Below are 27,802 nucleotides of genomic sequence, written 5' to 3' on the forward strand. Positions count from 1 at the left end.
TCCACTCCTAAAAATCTTTAAAAAATCCACTTTTATGTTGGTCTATGGCTGCTCCTAAAAATCTATAAAAAAATCCACGTTTATGGTGGTCTATGGCTGCTCTTAAAAATCTTTAAAAAACTATCTGTACATGTATTCCAATTAGCTCATCCTTCTTTAGCACGGCTTTTATTTGACAAGGTAATTTGCCAAAGCCAATCTTACTATATGTTCCACACCACATATTGTATAAAATGGAATTACTTTATGATCTTTTTGAATACAAAATAGTTCTTCCTGTATCGTTGCGAAGTAACTTTTTGACAAGTTAAAGCATACATACATACACACACGACATCATGTATTCCTATACTGATCCAAAGTTATGAGGTGCGTGTTATACTACGAAAAGGCAATGCAATGAACTTTGTAAAGTTGTTCTTGTTGTTTTACTGAAATACATATGTATGTATTATATTAAGGATGACTACAACAACAACAAAGGTATCCGGAAAAACGTAAAAATGTGTACGAAAGTATAGTTTTAGTTTGAAAAAATCGCTGCAACACACAAAGTTTTTTTTTATATAAATAGAAATAGTGAAAATGAAGTTAACATATGGATGGAAAGATGAAATCAGGGACGTGCTCTTGGGGCGGCTAATAAACATGCGCTTCTTAAATATTTTGTTTCTAAACGTAGATACATGGTTAGGTTGTTGGGTAAAGGTATAAAGTCAAATTTTTAATAATTTTGGAATGCCATTTTATACTGATCATATAAATGCTCTAAAGATACGCCTCTTTTATTTTGTTGTTGTTGTTTTTATAACATTCTCATACAACCTTTACATATTTCGTTGTTGCAATATACTTTGTCCTGATCAAAGAAGAAGACAGCTCAATTGCAAAACATGCAATATTTTCCATCCAAATGACGTTGCAACAATCATAAAAACTGCATAAATACACAAGAAATTCAAATTATTTATGTGTAACCATAGAAGGATTAAATTTAAATTCAGTTGCAAAGAATCAAAGGAAACAAGTGAAATAAAAATATTTTCAAGAAAAAAAAGAGAAAATCACAATAGCTTTATTTTAAATTTCAAAAATAAAGTAAATAAAATTTATTGTCAATTTTATTATTTTGTTTTTAGTATTCGTTACGTATTGTTGAATATTTGTTGATTATTTGTCGCGTTTATTTTGTGAATATTTTTGTGGAAATCTAAAAGAAGTTGTGAATGTGCGGGTTTTTTTTTCAAAATCCTTCGAAATAGAAGAGGTGTGAAAGTTTACATTTGCTTTCCAAACAAATCAATTTACAGATTTTGTAATAATCGAATTACAGTTTAAATAAATAATCCACGTATTTTGCAAAATCATTTGAAAATACATGCATTGCACAAAATTTGGTTGAAACATGGAATATCAATAAAAAACACTTTGATTTAAGCTTCAAATATAAAAGATTCAAGATGATGGAACAGAGAGGTAAGTCTTAACGAATGAATTGTCTAAAATTATTTTGAAGAGCCCCAGAATATTATTTGTAAATGATCTTTAATTACGTTCAATATGATTGATAACATTGCAACACAAAAACGAAATAAATTACGGGCTAGGCATGGAAAATTCCTCTGGGTGGTGAAGCCTTTGCTACTCACCAAGAACTGAAGTTTCTGAGATATGGCGCGAAGGTTTTTTTTGATTGACTCCTACAATGCTTTGAGTCTATATGTCTTTCACTTAAATGGAATGGCGAATATTTTCATAGTATCGTTTTAACTCAATTCCTATCTTGACATTTTCGTTCTTTTATCTTGAACTTGAAGTCCCACAGGAAGAGATTTTTAACATACAAATAGACTTTAAGAACGGGTTTTAAGGAAAAACCTACGCTTTCGTGTACTGAAATATTCGGTGTAAAGTTTTGCTATGACAAACATGTTACTAATTTTTTTTTATTGGAGAATTCATCTGGTTATCTTCTTCCCAAGCATTTGATGGATGCAATCAACAAACTCATCTCGCCATAACTCATAAACTTGACCTATGGCGAGCTTTCTTTTCCTCCCTATACCAGCAAAATTTGAAGGAAGGGGTTCCATGCGATCACGTGATTTCATGGCATCATTTGCATTGGTTCAAACGAAGTCGTGAAAGATCCGCACGGTGCTCTTGAATCAATTTTTTTTTTTTTAAATGGAAGGTGCTTACACCTGGGAAGTTTTTATGGATTCTGAAACTGCAATAGATGTAGAAAAATAAAAAAAAAATCACCAGAGCGCTTTTAAAATAAATCGCGATTCAAGTTTATATTTTTAGAGGTTTTTTAGGTTTTCACGATTTTGCTTGGAAACCACAATTCTTATAGAAATGGGACTAAAGAAAATATTATGGTTATGAAAATTCTCTACAAGATTGACCTTTATGATATTTCCGTAGCTCTTACCGTTATGGAGATATTGAAGTTCAAATTGGAACAATACATTGACTGTAAAGCTTGCTTATAAAACAATGTTAGACATGGTGCTCCTTAAGTAACTTTAAGTGAAAACTTTAAATTTAAGCTTACATCTGGAAAGTTTCTGCGGATTTTGAACCAGCATTGTTCATTAATGAAAAGATCCAAAAACAAGAAAAATCGCTGTTGGAATTTTTAAATAAATCGCGGTCAAAATTCATATTTTTATGTTTATTTTGGGTTCTCGAGTTTTTGCTTCGAAACTGCAAGTCCTATCGAAATGTTGCTAAAGAAAAATTTGTAGCTGTGAAAATTCTATAGAAGACTGACCGTTATAATTTGTTGCTAAGTTTTAACATTTTTGAGATATAGAAGTTCAAGTCACATTTGTAGGTTTTTTATACCCTCAGCATTTATGCTAACGAGGGTATATACACTTTCATACAGGCAAAATGGGCCTCATCGAAATAATGGTTTTAGACCCCAAGTATGTTCGGACGAAATGTATTTCAAACAATTTGGACAAAAACCCACACAAAATTTCGGAAGAGTTCAGTTTAGGGCCATCACTCGAATCGCTCTGATTTTTGTTTTAGCAAATTGCATTCACTGCCCTCCATACGACGGTACAAGTTTCATTAGGGGCAAGTTCATACTGTGAGTTGGTTGGAGCGCAAGATAACTCTCGAACGGATCTGCCGATTGGGTCCAAAATTTGGCCTTAGTAATATTTTGTCCAAACATAGTTTAAGTTCGAAGATAAGCCATATCGGTCCACTCCTTCAGGTACCTCCCCCACAAAATTTCAAACAAGTTCGGAAAATTTGTTCGTACGTTAACTTTTGAAGGGAGTGTCCGAATTGGTACATACTTTACACATCCTAATATATCTACCAGATATAGATCAGGTTCGAATATGGACTATATTTGTCCACTTCATCCAGTACCTCCCATAAGTTCACTTTAAGACCTGCTATCGAATCACTTTGATTTTTGTTGAAGCAACTTGCATTCGCTGCCTCAATTACGATGGTAAAAGTTATTTCAGGGGCAAATCCACACTTCTTGAGCCAACACACCGAAGGGTGTAAAAAACCCCTATGGCACCATATGTAGTGGCTGAGATCCACTTCCATAATGGTCAATGTCGATCCATTCCTTTAAGTATTTTCTCCGCAAAACTTTGGCTCTTTAATCCTAATCAACATTTTTGTCGTTTCATACGCCCAACATTTTTAAAATCCTCTAAATACATACATTTTTTGGGAAAAATTGTTTCAATATACATGACATTGTTTTATATGGAGGTGATACAGCCAATGCATTGTCCCTATATCTCAATAACGGTAAAACCTACCTAAAATATCATAAAGGTCAATCTTGTAGAGAATTTTCATAGCTATAATATTTCCTTTAGACCCATTTCTATAGGATTTGTGGTTTCCAAGCAAAATTGTGAAAACATAAAAAACCACAAAAAATGTCAACTTGAATCGCGATTTGTTTAAAAAGCACTCCGGCGATTTTTTATTAATTCAATCTCTTTCGAGTTGAGCTTTCATGACCTAAGAGATACATTGAAAAATTAGGAGTCTACCGAAATCCAACACATCCAACCATTACGCTACGTTTCACTGGTGGTTAAGCCGATCTTCAGGCGTATTAGGATGTTGTTTTTGTGGCAGACGAAGGCAAAGCTTGGTAACTAGTATATATATCGCACTTCAGTAGATAAATGCATATGCGAAATTATGTCAGTTAATTGAAACTCCAAACTTTTCCTATAGTCCTGCTTGCCTTCGACAAACAACATCCTAATACGCCTGAAGATCGGCTTAACCACCCGTGAAACGTAGCGTAATGGTTGGATGCGTGGGACTTCTGTAGACTCCTAATTATACCCTATACCACAATGTGGAAAAGGGTATTATAAGTTTGTTTTGGTAAAAATTCATGTAACACCGCGAAATATTCGTCGGAGACCCCCACTGTGGTATACCAATGTTCATACCTCGACGAGATAAAGCGATTTTGAGATGTGTGTCCGTCCGTCTGTCCATTATAAATTATAAACACGCTCCAGGCCGCAATTATGGACCGATCGTCACGAAATTTTGTATGGAGGTCGGGTTCAGATCAGTATAGATCCCTATTCTTATTGGTGATGATCGTGAAATATTTAGCGGGTGAAATGGACCAAAAACATAATATTTATCCAATTTTCTAGCGGCTCTGTAGGTCTCAATAACAGTCCGATCAACGCGTAATTTTAAATAGGGTAAGAGTATATCACAAAGGAAAAGCTTGCAATTTGAGATGGCGATCGGATAATATTTAGAGGGTTAAATGGACCAAAACTTTTGTGTGAAAATTGTGAAAATTTTTAATATACAGCTTATATCTTAATTCCTGGAAGTGACATTCCGGACAAGTGAGATATACATGAAAGTGGAACGGTTGACCTTTCAATTGATGCCAATTATGTTGGTGTGCATGATCAGATAACAGAGTTACAGCCTAATATATTCCGTTATTTGTTTGTAGTGTAATAATAAACTCGCTAGAAGTCGCAATTATACATCAATAGTCACGAAATTTTGCACCGGGTAAGAGTATAGGTCGAAAAAGATGCCTACAATTTTGAATGATGATCTGATATTCTTTAGCGGGTGAAATGGACCATTACTTTTTTTATGAAAAATATAAAAATTTTATTTTTGGTCGATATTTTAATTCCTTGAGGACATATATATTTCGCAAAGTAGCCTACATGTGGAAAAAACTACATGTGGAAATAAATAAATAAATAAATAAATAAATGATTTAAATTGCAATAAAATGTTTGATAGATAACGGTCCTACTGCCTAATAAATAATGGGTTCTGTATAGAGAACCACATTTTTATCCCATGCTACATATTGTCTCTCCAAAAGTTTATGTAACATCACGAAATATTCGACCTAGACCCCTTATTTGGTATGCCAACATTCATATCTCGAGAAATAAAGCGATTTAGCGATGCGTGTCCGTCCATTAAAAATTGTAAACAAGCTTAAGGCCGCAATTATGGACCGATTGTAACGAATTTTTTAAGGCGGTTGGGTTCGGACCAGGATAGAAATGATTAGTTTTTGGTGATGATCGTGAAATGTTCAGGGGATGAAATGGACCAAAAAAAAAATTTTAACCTATTTTGTAGCGGCTCTTTAAACAAAGTTTGTGTTTATGATGAAGGAGAAGCGTACAAACCAACGTGAAGATCAGATAATACTTAGCGGGTTAAATGGACAGAAACTTTTGTGTGAACTTGGTAAAAATTTCAATAACGTAGCGGTTAAACAACGGAAGTAGTAGTACTACATAAGTGGGTTTCATAACATTTTAGTTTGTGTGAACTAAATTTTCCTTTCCTGGTACAAAAATGCTTTTGTCATACATCTCTGATATTTGATAATTAAATTTTCACAATCATTGAAAAGAAGTTGCGTGGAGAGCGATTGTCCAGGGATAGTGGTATAGGGTATCCCGTGGTCGGCTCCGTCCGACTATAGACTTTTCTTACTTGTTTTTCAATGTATCTCTTAGGTCATAAAAGCTCAACTCGAAAGAGAATTGATTAATTAAAATAAAAATTCACTATAAATGGCCTTCGCCTTAATAAGGCAAAAATAAAAGATTTTTTGATTTTTCTCATCTATAAACATTGTAGTTTTAGAATCCGCAAAAACTTCCCAGGTGACAGCACCTTCCATTTAATATTGATTCAAGAGCACCGTGTCCGATATTTTCATTAGCATTTGAACCAATTCAGAGGAAGTCGTGAAAGATTCGATCTTTTCATCAGCATTTGAACACCCAATATATATGAATTTTGTGTTTTTATTTATACAGATTTTTCTAAATATATAAGACTAATTATTTACAATAGACTTAATGTTGTCGGAGGCTCGAAATCACAACCAACTTTGTTAAAACTCTCGTCGTAATGATAATGTCATTGCAAAGGGTTGGTGAAAATAACATGTCAAAGCATTGGTGACAATGACATGCCAAAGCATTGGTGAAAATGAAATGTCAAATCATTGGTGTAAATGATATGCTTTGGATCCACAAATGAATAGCATATTTTGGGGTCCACGCTCATATAAAATTCATCGATGAAGATGCTAAAAAGATGACATGGCAGATCACTTGCACCCATGATTGAATGGCATCTTTGACATCGAATATTTTGCTGGGATGTTTTTATACCCTCAGCATTTATGTCTTATCGAAATAATGGTTATAGACCCCAAATATGTTTAGAAGAAATCCGTTTCAGACAATTTGGAGTTGATTTAGCAATGTCCGTCCGACTGTCTGTCTGGCTGGTGCGCACGACTACTCTCGAATGAATTAACCGATTAGGTCTAAAATTTGGCATTCCCAATATTTTGCCCAAACTTAGTTTAAGTTCGAAGATGGGTTACATCGGTCCACTCATTCCGGTACATCCCCCACAAAAGTTCGAAAATGTTCGGAAAATTTGTGCGCACGATAACTCTTGAAGGAAGTAACCGATTTGGTCCATACTTTGCACATCGTGAAATTTCTACCAGACTTAGGACTCAATCGGTTCACTCTTTCGGGTACCTCCCACACAAAATTTTGGAAAAGTTCAGTTTAGGACCAGTTCTCAAATCGCTTTGATTTTTGTTGTAGCAACTTGTGTTCACTGCCCCCCATACGACGGTGCAAGTTTCATCAGGGGCAAGTCCATATTTCCTGAGAAAATACCCTGAAAGTTGGAAAAAACCCCTATGACACCGTGTGTAGTGGTTGAAGCGCAAGATAACTTTCGAACGGATCTGCCGATTCGGTCCTTCGAATATTTGGCCTTCGTAATATTTTGTCCAAACATGGTTTAAATTCGAAGATACGCCATATCGGTCCACTCCTTCAGGTACCTCCCCCACAAAAGTTCAAAAATGTTCGGAAAAATTGTGCGCACGATAACTCTTGACTGATGTAATCCATAATTTGCACATCCTAATATATCTACCAGATATAGATCAGGTTCGAATATAAACTATATTTGTCTAATCCTTCTGGTACCTCTCACAAAAAATTTTCGGATAAGTTCACTTAAGGACGTGCTCTCGAATCACTTTGATTTTTGTTGAAGCGATTTGCATTCGCTACCTCCATTTCGACGGTTAACGTTTTTCAGGGGCAAGTCCATATTTCTTGGGAAAACAGCCCGAAAGGTGTAAAAAAACCCTATGTCACCATATGTGGCGGTCGGAGAGCACGATAACTCTCCGACTGTTCAACCTATTTGGTCTTCGTCATATTATATCCAAACTTAGTTTCATGGGGCAATACCGGTCCACAACACCCGGTACTTCTCTCCAATATTTAAAAGTATCACTTAAATGCTAGGACGATATCACTTGAATGGGGCAACCAATTTGGTTCAAACTTTGGATCTCCTAATATTTTGTCAAAATTTAGTTTAACTTCTAAAATGGCCCGTATCGGTCCTCCCTAAGGGTACCTCCCCCTCAAAAGTTCAACATTTGTGTCTTAGTGCAGTTAATTCCTAATCCACATTTTTGTCGACAAGTTCAAATGTCCAAAAAGGGCCACACAATTCTGAAGAGGCCTTAAATACATTCGATCTGTCTGTAGGTGAAAGTTTCACTTCACATTGGCTGAGGGTATATACATATCCGTCGGCAAAACCGACTGACACTTTTTTACTTGTTTTGTTTTTCATTTTGCCAAAGTCTTCACAGTGAATAAGTCAGAATATAGTCAGAAAATGGGGACAATTAAGAAACTGGGTTGGCAAACACCTCATATAAAAGATTTGCGCATTTTAAGAACATTATGGGCTAGCATTTTGACATTTTGTACTCTCTGTTTCCTAGTAAGCAGCGTTCGTGGAAACTTTTCTAATAAAAATTGTATTTGATAATAAATTTGAGGTCATAAAATTATCAATTTAATTTTGGCCCAGAAAATCAAAATGAGAATAAATTTTAGTGATCAAATTTTCAACACTTTATAGCCCTCACTTCTTGCACTTAAGACTTATTTTGATTGATTTAATAAAATATATACTTGTAACATGGACATTAGGGTATCTAGTGAGTTGATGCCTGCGGAGATGCCTTTCACCGCAATTTGGTTTTTAATGGGCAATAAAATCCACACAATGCCATCGCATTTACATATAAACCCACAATTTAATTGATCCCACTACTTCGCATATGCATTTTCCTGCTATAAAGTTTTTTTTTCGTGATGGCCGTTATGAAAAGGCTAACCTAACCTAACTTACCTATTTTCCTTTGTTGATCACAGTTGGAACTTAATAGATCTATGTTTTACGGAACAATTTTAATGCCTTGTTAGAACACCGATAATCTAGTATTTAATTATATTAGCCTCATTTTGTAATAACTGGCATGTGTAATATGACTTGCCTTGAAGCAAAATCAATTCTTTATTGTTTTTTATTTATGAAGGTTTGTTTCTCCATCTGTCTTTTATTAATTAAATGAGTCATGGGCCAAAGAAGAAATCTATTGACTCATGATGGGCCATAACAAAATTTGTATTTGTCATGTTTCGTTGTACATTGTACATTTTGTTTTACTCTGTTCCTTCCTGCTGCTGCTGTTGTTGTGTTTGTCAACTTTTTTATGATTGACGTCAAACAAATTGTTGGTTGGCTATGAATGCGGTTATTATTTTCGCTTTATTATTATATATTTTGCAAATTACCCCACAATTTCTTAACAAAAGTGTATCAGATTGTCAGAGTGCCAGAGCCAGCTAGCTACTTTTTCTTATTGTTGTTCATGATTTTAGTTGTTTTACTGCAGTAATTTGTTGTAATTGTTTTTTGTTTTACGTTATAGTAAAACAATACAAAAATTCATTTCCTTGCCGTTTTATTCTTAGCAAGCGCATTTAAAAACATATTTTTTTCAATTGTTTTCTGTCAAAGTTCTTATCACGCTGAATGGTTACGCTAAAGAGCCATTTATTTATCAATGTCTTTATTGCTGCAAGAAAGTTGCAGATTTTATCGTTGAGGATTTCAATGCAGTAAATGGTTTATGTGGAACGGGGAGACGGAGAGATGGGGGCTAATGTTAAAAACATCCTTGAAACACTCAGTAATAATCATTATGTGTTTCCAAGAAGGAAACGTTTATATTCGTCTTCTATTTATAGCTTGCTCAGTGTTTCCCTATAATTAAATATAATTTCTAGCTATTTTAATGAACATAATTAGCTTTTACAACAATTGTCAATAAATAATTACAAGCGTATTTATTTTTACTAATAGAAAAAATAATTACATACACTATCATGGCTGGCTGGTACTCTCATTAAGTTTAATGAACCTAAAAATAGGCAACAAAAATATGTATATTCGATATTTATTTTCCCAAAGTGTTTTTGCAACACCATCAATGATATGAAATTGTCAATGTATTTTTGTTTGGCTGTGACACGAATTCGATTATAAATGTTATGACATAAATGTTACAAACAAATTCATCGCGATAAATACCAATGGAGGAAATGGAGCGGAGCGGTATGATTAGTTAGGTGAAACATACTATTAACATTGATATAATGTAAGATAAATAAAATATTTTAGATACACTTTGGCAGTTTTGTTGAAATGTTTGTTTGCCTATTATTTGTAAAATAAGTCAGCTTAATCTCAGATTTGGGAAAGGGTTCCTTGTTTCAATACAAATAACTGGCATTAGACGTTACTAGTCTTCTCTGCCTTTCCCGAAAGTAAATCAATTTAAATTTGAAAACAACAAATCTGACATTATGCTGACTTATTTTACAAATAAATAAATAAATAAATAAATAAATAAATAAATAAATAAATAAATAAATAAATAAATAAATAAATAAATAAATAAATAAATAAATAAATAAATAAATAAATAAATAAATAAATAAATAAATAAATAAATAAATAAATAAATAAATAAATAAATAAATAAATAAATAAATAAATAAATAAATAAATAAATAAATAAATAAATAAATAAATAAATAAATAAATAAATAAATAAATAAATAAATAAATAAATAAATAAATAAATAAATAAATATACTCGCAGTATGTTCGGCACTTGTTTGTAAAAAAAAAAATACCAAAAATCGGGAGTTACCGTTATATGGGGCTATACCATATATATAAGTCAGCCATTTCAACATTGTGGGATTGATTATGCGGGTCCGATTCAGCTGAGGTGCTCCAAAACTAGAGGAACGAAATCGATGAAAGGCTATGTAGCTGTTTTTGTCTGAATAGTGACAAAAGCAGTTCATTTGGAGGCAGTGAGCGAACTTACAACTGAGGCGTTTCTGGCAGCTCTTAGGCGATTTTTTGCAAGGAGAGGAAAATCGAGCGATATTTATAAGACAACGGGACGAACTTTGTAGGGGCCTCAAAACAACTGGATAAAGACTATATAGAGGCCATAAAAAGTAACACCAAATTGGCGCCGATTTTGGAAAATGAGCAGATAAAATGGCATTTTATCCCCCCGGCAGCTCCTCACTTCGGAGGAGTATGGGAAGCCGCTGTCAAATCGATGAAACATCACCTGAAAAGGATTATTGCCGACACGAAGCTAACTTTTGAAGAAGTTAGCACGGTACTTTCTCAGATTGAAGCAGTTCTTAATTCAAGGCCGTTACATGAACTTGGTGGCAGCGCGGAAGAAGTCGACACAATAACACCAGGACACTTTTTAATTGGGCGACCATTATTAGAAGCTCCAGCGAAAATCGATGAAGGAAACTTGGGATGCGTGAACAGGTGGAAACTGATACTACGGATAAAAAATCATTTTTGGAGAAAGTGGAAAGAAGAATATTTAACATCCTTGCAAAATCGAACGAAATGGAGAAAAAAAGAGCGAAATCTGGAGGTGGGACGGATGGTGATACTGCGAAATGAAGATACTCATCCAGCTCGCTGGCCATTAGCGAAGGTTACAGAAGTGCACAAGGGCAAGGATGGAGTTGTTAGAGTAGTGACGGTAAAAACACAAAACGGAGAGTTAAAGAGACCGGTCAATAAGCTATGTCCCTTAGAGCACGAAGAGGAAGGTTTAGAGGAGATGAACATAGAAGATTCACAGCAGAAGAAAGCGCAGATAAACACTACAATGCGATTACCAAGAGTACTGGGACACCCTATAATGATGATGATTATGATGGTAAACCTTTGTATGGTGATGCCGACTACGTCCTCGTTTGTACAACAGCTGAACAGTTCCATGGCAATGTACTTGGATCCCATATCGCAGATCCATATGGCCTCATCTTCATGGAACATGATCATTTATTTTGAAATGAAGCCATATCTGAGACTTTGGAGCTTGCGGCGAGATTGTTAAACACATTAAAAGAAATATGTTCAAGACTACAAAATAAGTAAAATAAAGGCGAATAACCGTTTATTCATGAGAGAAGATAAACGACAGAGAAGAGGAGCTCCGTTGAAGTTCGTAGGCTCCTTTCAACATTGGACTTTCGGAGTGATGGACGACGAAGATCGCGTGGCAATGGAAAACAATATGAAAAATCTATTAGCCAACCAGCATGATCTTAAACAACTAGCAATAAAGCAGACATCAGTAGTTGACTCTACGGTCAATCTGCTAAAAAGAACAACGGATGAAGTCAATTCGCACTTTACTGAAATAAAGTGTAAAATTGAGAATATAAGCGCCACCATGCACGAGAGCTACTTCGTCTACAGAGAATAGATTCGGTTCTTTATAATCACCAAAGAGATAAATGATATTCGCCAACACCACAGCGCACGTAAAATGTTCGGCCAAGCAGCAAACCTTAATGAAGCTTCCGCAGCAAGGTATCCTACTTCTAGAACCAGACTGTACGGCCAGGATAGATAAAATAACATTGGTGGCGGTCCATCAGCAAAAGAATGAAATATCATCGCAGTTTCACTCAGTTCTATTTAAAGATGTGACAACGGCCGAAAGAGTGTACATAAAACCCCTTGGAGATGTACTGATCAATCAAAACGCAGAGATTAACCAGCTAAAGAAGCCCCTGGAGGAGCTAAAGAAGGAGAACATAGAACTAAGAAGTTTGCGATTCCATAATTTGTCTGGTCACGTAGCATTTAGTTTAGGTATACTAATAGCCATAATTCTCTTAATCATATGTATAAAAAGAATGATTATTAAAAGGCGTATTGCAGCTATTCAATTCCCGGTGGTGTCGAATGTTTAGATAACACTGGTCAACACGACTTTTGTTTCAACCGAAGTTGTTGTTGTTTCTAAATGAAATCGGCGAGCTATTTTCAAATCTGGTCACGGTTTTTCTCCAGCAGCTTTTGTTCTTGAGATATAGCTCAAAATCGGTTTTTACGAGTTTTACCCAGAATTTGGTTATTTTCGGATACAAACAAATATTTTTTTGCGGGTTTTTCGACACTAATATATTAAGAAGATGTTGTACGCTCGATACAAAACGTTTTTTGAAATAATTATGGCGAATATTTATCAAAAAATATAGAAAACATACCATGAATCTTGTAAAAATTGCATATTTTGAGTACTTTAAGCTGTAATTACGTAATCGGGGGAAGTCATAGAAGCTTCATATGGCATTCCGGATATGCTCAGGGTGTCTACTATATAGTCCTGTATTCAAATATTTAATATAAAGTTCATAACGCCCACGATTCGCCCATAACCTAAAAATCGTCATGAAGACTGCCATTGAAAAGTAAATGGCATATTTGGTAATGATATCACAGGTAAATGATTTCCCTTTAGCAGTCTTCATGACGATTTTTAGGTTATGGGCGAATCGTGGGTGCTATGAACTTAATATTATATATTTGAATACAGTACTATTTAGTAGACACCCTGAGCATATCCGGAATGCCATATGAAGCTCCTATGACTTCCCCCGATGACGTAATTACAGCTTAAAGTACTCAAAATATGCAATTTTTACAAGATTCATCGTAGTTTTCTATATTTTTTGATAAATATTCGCCATAATTATTTCAAAAAACGTTTTGTATCGAGCGTACAACACCTTCTTAATATATTAGTGTCGAAAAACCCGCAAAAAAATATTTGTATGTATCCGAAAATAACCAAATTCTGGGTAAAACTCGTAAAAACCGATTTTGAGCTATATCTCAAGAACAAGAGCTGATGGAGAAAAACCGTGACCAGATTTGAAAATAGCTCGCCGATTTCATTTAGAAACAACAACAACTTCGGTTGAAACGTTCAACTTTTTCAATTTTGTTGAGCAGTGTAATCTATTGCCGGCAGGGAGAATGTTCATACGCAACAAATTTTCAACAAGGCAGAAGATGGGAAACGTAGTCAAAGAATTGCCCTGGAAGAAGAGGAACATTTCAAAGGATAATGTAGTTCTAATGCCCTGGAGGGAAAGGTCCACGGAAAACAAAAATATGCTGTGCAAAATAAAGCCGTTAGGCAAAGGTGGAGGAAACTGCCAGAGACGTTCGTGGGAGAAATGAGCAACGTACTCATGCGCTGTTGGGGAACTTCGTGTAATATTGGAAAATATTTTAATCAGCCAGTTTTCCAGCAGCAACATTTTTTAATATTTTAGATATGTTCACTAGCTCTCTTAATATTTTAATAACATCTTTAAGTGTTTTAGGCTATAAATATTAATCTAGCCCAACCAGAAATATGAATGTACTTAGCGCTATAGTGATAAAACTTTATGCAGCTGAGTGTGCAGTGATAATAAAGGCATCGCCCAAGAGATAATGCACTCAGCAAGGGAGCAGGTTCTTGTAGTGATAAGTGCATAAAATAAGAGAAGATAGGCTAAGAATTATTTTGTAACTTAGTTCTTAAGATTCATTTTAACATTAATAAAATTAGAATTGAATCCTCAACCGAATCGATAGGTTGTCTTCTCTTTTCTCGCTTTTACATGCATATCGCGTAATTTTTACCCACTTGAAGGTTTTTTGAATAGTAAGATGCAACTGATGGCACACTTTGGCCGCTGAATGAAACATGGGAAAATCCATGCATATTGATAGACATGGACTCCTGTATCCGAAAAGCACATGCACCTCAACCGATTTAAACCAATTCGCGAATTATTCGGTTTTTAACCTCTATGTTTTTTCTTTGATTGTAATTTCAATATTACTCTCTACTTCTTATTTCTATTGCTGATCACAGAAAGCAAATATACTTTCACGATGACTAATTACTTTTCTCGTAGAAGTTTAAGCAAAATACTTCAGGATTTGGATCGAAATTTAGCGAAATAATAGAATAACTCCCAACATTTATTTTTCAAATTTTTCGTATTTAACCAAAAATATATTTTTGAAATAATTTCCAACAATAAGTTTCCGTTCTTTGTTGTTGCTGTAATATGCAAGTTATAAACGCGATCTTTATAATTTTGGTCCCACATTTTTCTACGTGTTGTCTAGATTCTGTACGTATTTTTAAACTATTTTTTTAGAGATTTTTTGGACTCTGATTTAGAATAAATAAAATGTATTCCAAGATTTCTTCAATATTTGTTGATTTTCCGCGAAAATAAAAATCAATTTAGCAACTATTTTAGCATCTACGGATAGATATCAAATGCTGCTAACGATTCATATATACATGTTCATATTACAACACAATAGGAATTTTTAAATATTTTTCTTTACAAGAGAGTAAAACCGCATATAACTTTTGAGTGCAGCATCCAATTTTGTGAACGCGAACAGATTTGAAACCACGATTTTTTTCGTAACCCATGTACCAAAAATGGCGGATGTGCTCGCCAAAAAGTTTTTAATTTTTTTTTCTATGTAATTGTAAAGGAAATTTGAAATTTACCATATACACTTTGATACGACCAAAAATGTGCCTCATCAAAATAACGGTTTTAGACCCCAAGCATGTTTGGACGATATTCGTTTCAGATAATTTGGAGTCGATATAGCCATGTCCGTCCGTATGTCTGGCTGGCTGGTGCGCACGATAACTCTCGAAGGAATAAACCGATTCGAACAAACTCGTAATATTTTGTCCAAACTTAGTTTAAGTTCGAAGATGGACCACTCCTTCGGGTACCTCCCCCACAAAAGTTCTAAATTTTTCTGTAAAATTGTGTGAACGATAACTCTCGTGGAGAACAATCGATTTTGGTCCAAACTTTGCACATCGTTTATTCCTTCCAGACATTGTTAGGGTTCTAATATGGACTATATCGGTCCACTCCTTCGGGTACCTCCCACACAGAATTCGGATACAGTGAATTTTAAGAGCACCTCGTGGATCGTGTTGAAATTTTTTTCAGTATGTTGTCCTTGCGGCTCCCTTTACAACGATACAATATTTTTCGGGCGCAGGTCCATATTTCCTGAGATAATGGCCTAAATGCTCCAAGTAAAAGTTCCTGACGGCACCAACAAAAATGGCAAATCCGCAAGATACTTCTCGCATGGAGTTTATGATTGCACATCGTATTATTTTATCCAGTCATGTATCAGGCTGGAATATGGACTATATCGGACCACACCTTCGGGGACCTTCCACACAAAATTCGAACAGAGTGAAGTTTAAGAGCTCTTCTCGGAACGTTTTGAAATTTTTTGCCGTAGGTTGTCCTTGCGGCTCCCTTTACAAAGATACAATCTTTTTCGGGCGCAGGTCCATACTTCCTGAGATAATGGCCTAAAAGCTCCAAGTAAAAGTTCCTGACGGCACCAACAAAAATGGCAAATCCGCAAGATACTTCTCGCATGGAGTTTATAATTGCACATCGTATTATTTTATCCAGTCATGTATCAGGCTCGAATAGGACTATATCGGACCACATCTTCGGGTACCTCCCACACAAAATTCGGACAGAGTGAAGTTTAAGAGCTCTTCTCGGATCGTTTTGAAAATTTTTTCAGAAGGTTGTTCTTGCGGCTCTCTTTGCTACGGTAAAATTTTTTCCGCGCAAGTCCATACTTCCTGAGATATTGGCCTAAAAACCTTATTGAAGAAACCCAGACTACACAAACCAAAATGGATTATTGTGATTTTTTCAGTGGCTGTGGGTATATCTCCTTCAGCACAGCTGACTCATACTTTCTTACTTGTTATACCCTCACCATTTATTCTACACTTTCATACGGGCAAAATGTGTCTCACCGTAATAATGTTTTTAGACCCCTAGCATGTTTCGACGAAATCCGTTTCGGACAATTTGGAGTTAATTTAGCAATGTCCGGCCATCAATCTGTCTGGCTGGCTAGAGCACACGATAACTCCCGAACGGATTAACCGATTTGCCCAAAGTTAAATCACCTTTCGAAGGCAGATATCGTTTAAGTCCATACTTTGGACATCGTAATATGTCTACGAGACATAGATCGGTTTAGAATATGGACTATATATTTCAACTCCTTCGGATACCTCCCACACAAAATTTCGAAAAAGTGCAGTTTAGGACCTCCTCTCGAATCGTTTTGATTTTTATTGTAACAACTTGTATACGCTGTCCCCATTACGACGATGCAAGTTTTTTTCAGGGGCAAGTCCATACTTCCGAAGAAAATGCCCTGAAAGATGTAAAAACCTGCTATGGCCAGCGTGTGTAGTGGCTGGTGTGCACTACAACTCCCGAACCGATTGCACCGTTGCTCCACACTTTGCATATCGTAATATTTATTCGAATATTAGATGAAATTCGAAGATGGTGCTTATAGGTCCAACCCTTCTGGTATCTCCCACACAAAAGTTCGAAAATACTCGCTAAAATGGCGAGTTTATGCTCAACAATGGGAACTCCTATAGGTACATTCCTTAGGGTACCACCCATACAAATGAGCAACCCTTTTTTGTTTAAGTGCGGTTAAGGGTCTGTGCGAGAATCCTTTGGAAATTTTTACCGAAGGTACAGCTAGTAGCCGTGTTTACAGCGATATGATATTTTTCGTGGGCAAGTCCTGATATAATGGTCCTATCGAGAGGAATGACTCCCAAAATAAGACACACTTCCAAAATGGACTATGTCCGTCCGCCCATTCCTTTAGGTACCTCCCCCGCAAAACTTTTGAGATTTTATCTTAATCCATATCTTTGACGGCAAGTTCTGAATGCTGCAGACCCCTAAATACATACGTTTTTTTGACAAAAGGTGTTTCATTCAATTCACACAGGCTGAGGGTAAACCTCTGTCGGCAAAGCCGACTGATACTTTTTACTTATGTTTACTCTGACTATGGGTCTATCTCCAGTTCTAGGAATGTGGGTGCTTCGATGGGCTGTGGCCAAAGAGCTAATGGGCTGTAGCCACAGAACTACTACGGACATGCGAAAGTCTAAAAAGTTATTGGTAGTCAGCTTGAATTAACCGACAGGAGTTTGCGTAAGCGATTATATGACCACATCCTTAAGGTTTGATTTTTTATCCGTTACCTTCCCAAGCTGGGACACATGGGTTGACGTCTCCTCTGGACGGTCTGGCAATATACACAGACGGATCCAAGATGGAAGAAGGTTATGGCGTCGGCGTCTTCTGCAAAAACGCACTAATTAAACACACACACACAAGCTTAACGATAGTCGTAGCGCTTTTCAGCCAGAGATGTTTGCTATCAGGAAAACTATGTGAAAATGCAGAGGAGGTAGAGACTGTCGAACATCTACTTTGTAGTTGCCTCTCGTTACAAACAAGAAGACACCACTAAATACTAGACAGATATGAGATAGATATTCTGATCTTCCTATCGAACATATATCCACTTATCCTACTCAAGTTTTCCAAGCACTTATCCCGGCATAGTTCGTAACTACTGAAGTATGTCTCCTTCATCTTCAACACATCGAGCAACAACTCTCAACACTCTATCATCATCTTTACCTGATAATCATCTTCACCACCATCTTACCACACCATAATCTTTACATCTTTACATCATCTTTATCACCTTTAACCTACATAGGATGAACACAGTGGACCAACGGTTTCCTAGTGAAGCAGTCACCTGTACTTTTAGATGACTGCACATCTGTATACCTAACCTAACAAAGTTGAGTATTTTTGGCAGAGCAGTGGAAGAGGGACAGTGTGTCCTGCAGGCCCGTGCTGCATACTCGGCCGATATTTTGCATGGTGTCGTCGATGTTTGCCATATAGGAATTTAGACAGCTGCTCCATTTGTTTGTCGTGGCAGCTGACGTTCCTCAGGACGGGCTCCTACGACCACATTCACGCGACATTTGTTATGGCATCTGGATCTGTGTGAATGTTAATTAAAGCTGCTTGATAGACTTGATGATCTAGAGGTTATCTCTTGTAACGCTGGACCTCTCTTTCTAGATCATGAACATGTCTGGGAGGCGGGGTACTATCCATCATATCGTGATTAGGATGGCTCTCACTGTAAACCCGAGCAAGTACTACAACGAAAGCATGCCAGAAGAATCTTTGTACTCTCTTGTAGGTGGTCCACTGAAGCCATGAGGGGGCACCATGTTGCAGTTCTCAGGACGACATTCTGACAGGTTTGGATATTATCCATGGCGTTGCTCTCATATTGGTGGACCATACTGGCGCCGCATAGCTTACCACAGACCGACCTATCGCTTTACATGTGGTCAACAGGATTTCTTTATCTGCGCCCCAAGTACTGCCGGCTAGGGACTTGAGGACCTTGTTCCTACATCTCAGTTTGTTGAAGATAGCTGTGCTACGTGCGGACGACGTGAACGTGCTGTCGAATGTGACCCCAAGAATTTTCGACCATGACATTCAACCCTGTTCTCACCTGTGCCATCCATGTGGTGAGCAAAGTAGCCCTAGATTTAGTGGCGGATGTTTGCATATTCCTCGCATGAGAAAAGCTCATAAGATCGCTCAAATAGGAGTACAGCCTTTCAAAATGGCATCAAGGAAGGTACCCGACGCCAAGATCGTATAATCGTCTGCATATGTTACGATCTCAATATCGTCTAGAGGGGGGCGAAATACAGAAGAGGTAGGGGTTAAACAGTTCCGGAAATATGTTTCACTTTACCGGACTTGGACTTCTTGTTCCTGAATTTCAAGTATGACTGGCGTTCACACATATAATTGATTATTCAACGTTTTAAACTTGGCCGGAGGGTTGACCGCTCGATGTCCTCGAACAGCGTTGAGTGCTTGAGGGTAGCAAAGGCTTTTGATAAGTCAAGCGCCGCCACAATCACTGTTCTGTCGCTGACGCTGGGGAAAATTAAAGCCTTAAGAGTCTTTGCTACGGGCGACAAAAACGAAATAGGTCACAGGGTGATTTGCTGGCATTCTTACCTGGCATCAGTAGCGGGATCAGAGCTCCAAATACTCGCTCCAATTCGCTCGAATTCTATTCGCGAGTGAAACTCTTCTCGAATTCGGGCAAGTTGAGTGGGGTAACTTGCCCCCTCCAAACCGCCAAACAAAAACTTACCCTAATCCCTAAATAAAATTTCCACCTCCCTCCAAAGTTTCACTCGCGAGTAAATCGGAGCTCTGAGCGGTATCACCATGGCCATTTTCCAGACTCCGGGAAGGATATGGGTGCTTAGCGACGGGTTAAGAATAAGAATAAATAATGTCACTCGACCACCGGCTAATCCAGCTGTTTCATCATTGCAATGGAGATTCCAATGCTTCGGATGATTTAGCGTAAATTGTGGTGAATCCTTTTCGACAGGAAAATATCTAATGAGACGTAATACTCATGTCTTTGTTCGGTCTCCCCCGGGCTGCTGGACAAACTGTCGAGTGAAACAACTTGAGCACCTCCTTCCAGGGTTCGAGAGTGACTTAACCGTTGCACACAATTCACTTATTCCGAGTTCAATGTTCCAACTCTTGAGATGATTTAACTACTTGTTCCGCCTATGCCCATCGACCAACCTGTTCACTTCCAGTGTTAGTTCCTTGACCCTGGGTTGACTGGGGTGGCATTACGAAGCTCATCATTCTCATTTGCTGATCAAGTCGGTGGGAACTTTGGTCTCACTTCAGGTATTCGACCAACAGGTATGTATATTAGGGTTATGACTTTTTTACAACCTCATATCCCTGTATCATAGCGTGATGAGTTTTGCCATAAGATTACATAAAATCTTAATTATAAGGTGATTCGTTGAAAAAACCTCACGCACAAAATGATTTTAAAATTTGAATTTATCAAAATTATGGACAATTTTTTGAAGTCACTGAAAACAGATATATAATTGAAAATAAACTTTAGAGCCACATGAGATAATTAAAATGACATAAAATTTATTTCTCACTATTTTTCTTCAGTTCTGAGATTCGTAAAAATGTCGTAAACGCTTTCATTCAAAAATATAATTTAAAAAAAAAAAACAAAAAATTTAAAATTTTTTCAAAGTGAATTTTTTCGCGACTTTTTTAATATTTGAATGAAATAAACGTTATTATAGTTATTAGTAGGCTTATATTTATTCTTTCGAGCAACAAAAAATAAATTTTTGAAAAAAATTTTTTTTTCGTTTCATATATTTTTTCAAAAAATTATTTTTTTAAAATCGATTTGTGCGTGAACTTTTTTTATATTTCAAGGGAATAAACGATAGCATAGTGATTAATAGGCAAAAGTTCATTCATCTCTGCTACAGGAAATCATTTTTGAGGAAAAATGTCAAAAAGTCATAACCCTAATGTATATGGCGAGCAGCTGCAGCAGAGATGATATCTAGAAAAGTCCTTCCTGCTACCCGAATATCAGACGGGTTGTGCAGATTTCTGAAGCGGTGGTTAGTGAACACTCTGAAACTCGACCGATTAGCTTTCCCATCATTTAGGAAAGTGCGGCGTTCAGAGGCGATGAAATCGGGCGGTCTGCTAATGGAGACAATTATGGGGAGATAATATGGCCCTAGAGAAACGACGGGTTTTCAGGTGACGCGATGGTCATGTCTGGCAAATTGAGACACTATCTGCTAATTTTGGTGGGTGCGTTCTCGTTCACGGTGCAATACCATGAGCTATCAATCTGCTCAGCCAGCATTACAGGACCGAATGCCACAACTCGGGGGAGTCGCTTCGTATGCTGATGACCAATACTCACTGGGGGCTTTGTTCACGCAACATGCAGCATCTATTACATCTTCCGGCATCCATTGAATCTTATCGAAGTTTGCGTGTGTTGTATGCGGATGTGTCAATCTGAGTTTTCCTCCGTCGTTGCACGGACCAAAGAACCCAGAGTAGACATTCTGGGATATGTTGCTCCTAACACAGAAAAACGAAACGAATACAAATAGGTGTTCCCTGTACCGAGCAGCCGTTGCTCGTTGTGTGGTTTCGGACAATCCGGTTTAGAAGTAATCGCCGCCGTGATCCACATTTATAGCGGTCTTTGGTGGTTGCAAAGAATCTTTAAAAAATGCACGCTTATTGTGGTCTTTGACATTCCCAAATTCTTCAATTCATTTCCAAAATTTATTGCATATATTCTCAACTTTTTCCAATTTAACACTCCTTCCTCATTGTAAACCGATGATGATAATACGTGAGCATGACAAAATAATGTTGACTCTTCGACATGTGTTAGTTAATGTAAGCCTCCAAATCCACTTCCCACCGCAAATTCGAATAATTTGATAAATCCCTTCATTATTAGAAATTTGGCAATTGGTTATGGAATTTCGTTTTGGCAAAAAAAAAAAATAAACAATTTATTTTCACCAACAACATCGACGACAACAACAAATATATGAACGAAAGAAAAACTGACAACTCCCTACGAATGTCTAACGCTGCAGAAGAAAAACTCCTCATGAAGTGGATAACAATCCAAATCAACAACTCAGATGTCAGTTAGTTTAGTTGAGCTGGTTGGCAGGTAGTCGTAAAGCAAAAGCATTTAAATAAAACCAAAAAAGTGGCGGAGTAGAATTCGAGTGAAAAATAAAAAAAGTGTTTTTAATGAAATTTGTGGCCGTGGAGTTGCAGTGAAATGTAATTGTATAATATTGTACAGAAAAACAATAGAATCCACAGTGGTTGCTGATATCCTCTTTCATTTATTTTCGTAGTCAACAAAAAATAAAAATCCCTTCGTGGCCCGGGTAATTGAAGTGTTGTTATTTTTTATCGGTAACGATGGCGAAACATCAAAATGAAGAATGATCTCATTTAAATTCGATAAATGTCGGAAAATAACTGGACGGAGGAGGGGGAAGAGTGAATGTGTGGCAATCGTTATATATTGCAATTGAGTAGCAACAATATTTTGTACTACGATACGAAACTCATTGGCAATAGCTTTAGCAATAATTTCCTCATTATCTGCAATTAAAGTATTTTCTTTGCACTTCAATGTTTCCCTTAAATTTTCCCTGACGATGAAAAAGAAAAACACTTGAATGCAAAAATTAAAGACAATTGAGGTTAATGGTAATGGTGTCACATACATTACACTTCTTCACAAACAAGGTGGTGATGGTGGAAAGCAAATAAAAGGAGTGGTGTTGTATCAATTACACATTAATTTCAATTCAATGTGTTTTGGAGTAAAATGTTAAAGCTGCAGACAGAAACCCACCTTTATTGTGGCCTTCGGTCGTTCCAAAAAATATTCCAAAAATCCACGTTTATTGTGGCCTTAGGTTGTTCCCAAAAAATCGTTAAAAAACCCACGTTTATTGTGGCCTTGGGTTGTTCCAAAATCTTTAAAAAAAATCCACTTTTATTGTGGCCCTGGGTTGTTCCAAAAAATCTTTAAAAAATCCACGTTAATTGTGGCCTTGGGTTGTTCCAAAAAATCTTTAAAAAATCCACGTTTATTGTGGCCTTGGGTTGTTGCAAAAAATCTTTAAAAAATCCACGTTTATTGTGGCCTTGGGTTGTTCCAAAAAATCTTTAAAAAATCACGTTTATTGTGGCCTTGGGTTGTTCCAAAAAATCTTTAAAAAATCCAAGTTTATTGTGGCCTTGGGTTGTTCTAAAAAATCTTTAAAAAATACACGTTCATTAGAGCCTTGGGTTGTTTAAAAAAAAATTAAAAAGAATCCACGTTTATTGTGACCTTGGGTTGTTCCACAAAATCTTTAAAAAAAAATCCACGTTTATTGTGGCCTTGGGTTGTTCCAAAAAATCTTAAAAAAATCCACGTTTATTGTGGCCTTGGGTTGTTCCAAAAAATCTTTAAAAAATCCACGTTTATTGTGGCCTTGGGTTGTTCAAAAAAATCTTTAAAAAATCCACGTTTATGGTGGCCTTGGGTTGTTCCAAAAAAACTTTAAAAAATCCACATTTATTGTGGCCTTGGGTTGTTCCAAAAAATCTTTAAAAAATCCACGTTTATTGTGGTCTTGGGTTGTTCCAAAAAATCTTTAAAAAATCCACGTTTATTGTGGCCTTGGGTTGTTCCAAAAAATCTTTAAAAAAATCCACGTTTATTGTGGCCTTGGGTTGTTCCAAAAAATCTTTAAAAAATCCACGTTTATTGTGGCCTTGGGTTGTTCCAAAAAATCTTTAAAAAATCCACGTTTATTGTGGCCTTGGGTTGTTCCAAAAAATCTTTAAAAAATCCACGTTTATTGTGGCCTTGGATTGTTCCAAAAAATCTTTAAAAAATCCACATTTATTGTGGCCTTGGGTTGTTCCAAACAAATCTTTAAAAAATCCACGTTTATTGTGGCCTTGGGTTGTTCCAAAAAAATCTTTAAAAAATCCACGTTAATTGTGGCCTTGGGTTGTTCCAAAAAATCTTTCAAAAGTCCACGTTAATTGTGGCCTTGGGTTGTTCCAAAAAATCTTTAAAAAATCCACGTCTATTGTGGCCTTGGGTTGTTCCATAAAATCTTTAAAAAATCCACATTTATTGTGGCCTTGGGTTGTTCCAAAAAATCTTTAAAAAATCCACGCTTATTGTGGCCTTGGGTTGTTCTAAAAAATCTTTAAAAAATCCACGTTTATTGTGGCCTTGGGTTGTTCCAAAAAAATCTTTAAAAAATCCACGTTTATTGTGGCCTTGGGTTGTTCCAAAAAAATCTTTAAAAAATCCACGTTAATTGTGGCCTTGGGTTGTTCCAAAAAATCTTTAAAAAATCCACTTTTATTGTGGCCTTGGGTTGTTCCAAAAAATCTTTCAAAAATCCACGTTTATTGTGGCCTTGGGTTGTTCCAAAAAATCTTTAAAAAATCCACGTTTATTGTGGCCTTGGGTTGTTCCAAAAAATCTTTCAAAAATCCACGTTAATTGTGGCCTTGGGTTGTTCCAAAAAATCTTTTAAAAGTCCACGTTAATTGTGGGCTTGGGTTGTTCCAAAAAATCTTTAAAAAATCCACTTTTATTGTTGCCCTGGGTTATTCCAAAAAATCTTTAAAAAAATCCACGTTTATTGTGCCCCAGGTTGTTCCAAAAAAACGTTAAAAAATCCACGTCTTTGGGGCCTTCTGCTGTTCCAAATTTTTATACCCTCAGCCTTTGGGCTAAAGAGGGTATTTACACTTTGATACGACCAAAAATGTGCCTCATCGAAATAATGGTTTTAGACCCCAAGTATGTTTGTACGATATCCGTTTCAGACAATTTTGAGTAGATCTAGCAATGTCCGTCCGTCTGTCTGTCTGTCTGTCCGTCTGTCTGTCTGTCTGGCTGGCTGGTGCGCACAATAACTCTCGAACGGATCAATCGATTCGGTTCAAATTTTGGGTATCGAAATATTTTGTCCAGATTCGATTTAAGTTCGAAGATGGGCCATATAGGTCCACTCCTTCAGGTACCTCCCCCACAAATGTTCAAAAATTATCGCAAAACTTGTGCGCACGATAACTCTTGTAGGGAATAACCGATTTGGTCCATACTTGGCACATCGTGTAATTTCTACCCTACTTAGATGAGGTTCCAATATGGACTCAATCCGTCCACTCCTTCGGGTACCTCCCACACAAAATTTCGGAAAAGTTCAGTTTAAGACATGGTCTCGAAACGCTTTGATTTTTGTTGACGCAAGTTGTATTCGCTGTCCTCTATACGACGCTGTAAGTTTCATTAGGGGCAAGTCCATACTTCCTGAGAAAATAGCCTGAAAGTTACAAAAAAACCCTATGACACCGTGTGTAGTGGTTGGAGCGCAAGATAACTTTCGAACGGATCCGCCGATTCGGTCCAAAATTTGGCTTTCGTAATATTTTGTCCAAACTTAGTTCAAGTTCAAAGATGGATTATATCGGTCCACTCCTTCCGGTACCTCCCCACTAAAGTTCGAAAATGTTCGGAAAATTTGTGCGTACGATAACTCTTGAAGGGAGTAAACGATTTGGTCCATCCTTTGCACATTATGAAATTTCTACCAGACTTAGATGAGGTTCCAATATGGACTCAATCGGTAAACTCCTTCGAGTTCCTCCCACACAAAATTTCGGAAAAGTTCAGTTTAGGACCTGCTCTCGAATCGCCTTGGTTTTTGTTGTAACATCTTGTATTCACTGTTCCCTATACGAAGGTACAAGTTTCATCAGGGGCAAGTCCATACTTCCCGAGAAAATGGCCGGAAAGTTGCAAAAAGCCCCTATGACACCTTGTGTAGTGGTAGGAGCGCAAGATAACTCTCGAACGGATCTGTCGATTCGGTCCAAAATTTGGCCTTCGTAATATTTTACCAAAACATAGTTTAAATTCGAAGATGGGCTATATAGGTTCACTTCTTCAGGTACCTCCCCCACAGAACTTCAGAAATGTTCGGAAAAATTTTGCGCACGATAACTCTTGAAGGGAGTGACCGATGTAATCCATACTTTGAACATCCTAATATATCTACCAGATATAGATCAGATTCGAATATGGACTTAATTTGTCTACTCCTTCTGGTACCTCTCACACAAAATTTTGGATAAGTTCACTTTAGGACCTGCTATCGAATCACTTGGATTTTTGTTGAAGCTATTTGCATACGCTACCACCATTACGACGGTAAAAGTTTTTTCAGGGGTAAGTCCATATTTCTTACGAAAACAGCCCGAAAGGTGTAAAAAACCCCTATGTCACCATATGTGGCGGTCGAAGAACACTATAACTCAACTGTTCAACCGATTTAGTCCAACATTTGGTCTTCGTCATATTATATCCAAACTTAGTCACATGGGCAATACAAGTCCACAACTTTCGGTACTTCTCCCCAATATTTAAAATATATCACTTTGGATCTCCTAATATTTTATCAAAATTTAGTTAAACTTCTAAAATGGCCAATATAGGTCCTCCCTAAGAGTACCTGCCCTACAAAAGTTCAACATTTGTGTCTTAGCGCAGTTAATTCCTATTCCACATTATTGTCGGCAAGTTCAAATGTCCATAAAGGGCCAAATTCTGAAGAGACCTGAAATACATTCGATCCGTCCGGAGGTAAAAGTTTCGCTTCACTTTGGCTGAGGGTATACATCTGTCGGCAAAGCCGACTGACACTTTTTTACTTGTTTTTTTAAAAATCCACGTTGTTAGGCCTTCGGCTGTTCCAATTTTTTTTTTTAAAATTCCACGTTTATTGTGGCCTTGGGTTGATCCAAAAAATCTTTCAAAAATCCACGTTAATTGTGGCCTTGGGTTGTTCCAAAAAATCTTTTAAAAGTCCACGTTAATTGTGGGCTTGGGTTGTTCCAAAAAATCTTTAAAAAATCCACGTTTATTGTGGCCTTGGGTTGTTCCAAAAAATCTTTAAAAAATCCACGTTTATTGTGGCCTTGGGTTGTTCCAAAAAATCTTTAAAAAATCCACGTTTATTGTGGCCTTGGGTTGTTCCAAAAAATCTTTAAAAAATCCACGTTTATTGTGGCCTTGGGTTGTTCCAAAAAATCTTTAAAAAACCACGTTTATTGTGGTCTTTGTTGACAAATAAAAATATTTAAAAAAACCACGTTTATTGTGGTCTTTGTTGACAAATAAAAATATTTAAAAAATCCACGTTTATTGTGGTCTTTGTTGACAAATAAAAATATTTAAAAAATCCACGTTTATTGTGGTCTTTGTTGACAAATAAAAATATTTAAAAAATCCACGTTTGTTGTGGCTTTGGGTTGTTATTAAAAATCGTTAAAAAATTCATGTTTATTGTAGCAATGGGTTGTTTCTAAAAATCTGTAAAAAATCCACGGCCTTTTGTATGGGGGGTATACCGGAAGGTATACCTATATAGTCAATTTTTGAATTTGATTCAAGTTTGAGAAAAATATTACCATGTGCAAAGGTTTGACGGTCCCTACTTTCGGTTGTTATCGTGCCCTCTACCGCGTTTTTTAGGGCTTTTGGGCCATTTTCTCAGGAAGGATTGACGTGC

General features: G+C 36.6%; 2 protein-coding genes across 6 annotated transcripts in view; one reads left to right on the top strand and one right to left on the bottom strand.

Moving 5' to 3' along the window:
• Nadsyn (NAD synthetase) overlaps nucleotides 1-27,802 on the bottom strand; it is a 443,475-nt gene that overhangs the window by 23,944 nt on the left and 391,729 nt on the right. The gene's annotated exons all lie outside the window — the stretch shown is intronic.
• The window catches only part of Nna1 (Nna1 carboxypeptidase), a 411,438-nt gene continuing 384,689 nt past the window's right edge, over nucleotides 1,054-27,802 (top strand). For both annotated transcript variants that reach the window (XM_073976458.1, XM_073976461.1), the window contains exon 1: nucleotides 1,054-1,476. In XM_073976458.1, coding sequence (XP_073832559.1) covers nucleotides 1,461-1,476 — 16 coding nt within the window. In that variant the 5' untranslated portion in view covers nucleotides 1,054-1,460. The remainder of the gene's footprint in view (nucleotides 1,477-27,802) is intronic.

This window comes from Musca autumnalis, unplaced genomic scaffold (assembly GCF_047663935.1).
Source record: "Musca autumnalis isolate F117 unplaced genomic scaffold, ASM4766393v1 scaffold_3, whole genome shotgun sequence".
Lineage (NCBI taxonomy): Eukaryota > Metazoa > Arthropoda > Insecta > Diptera > Muscidae > Musca > Musca autumnalis.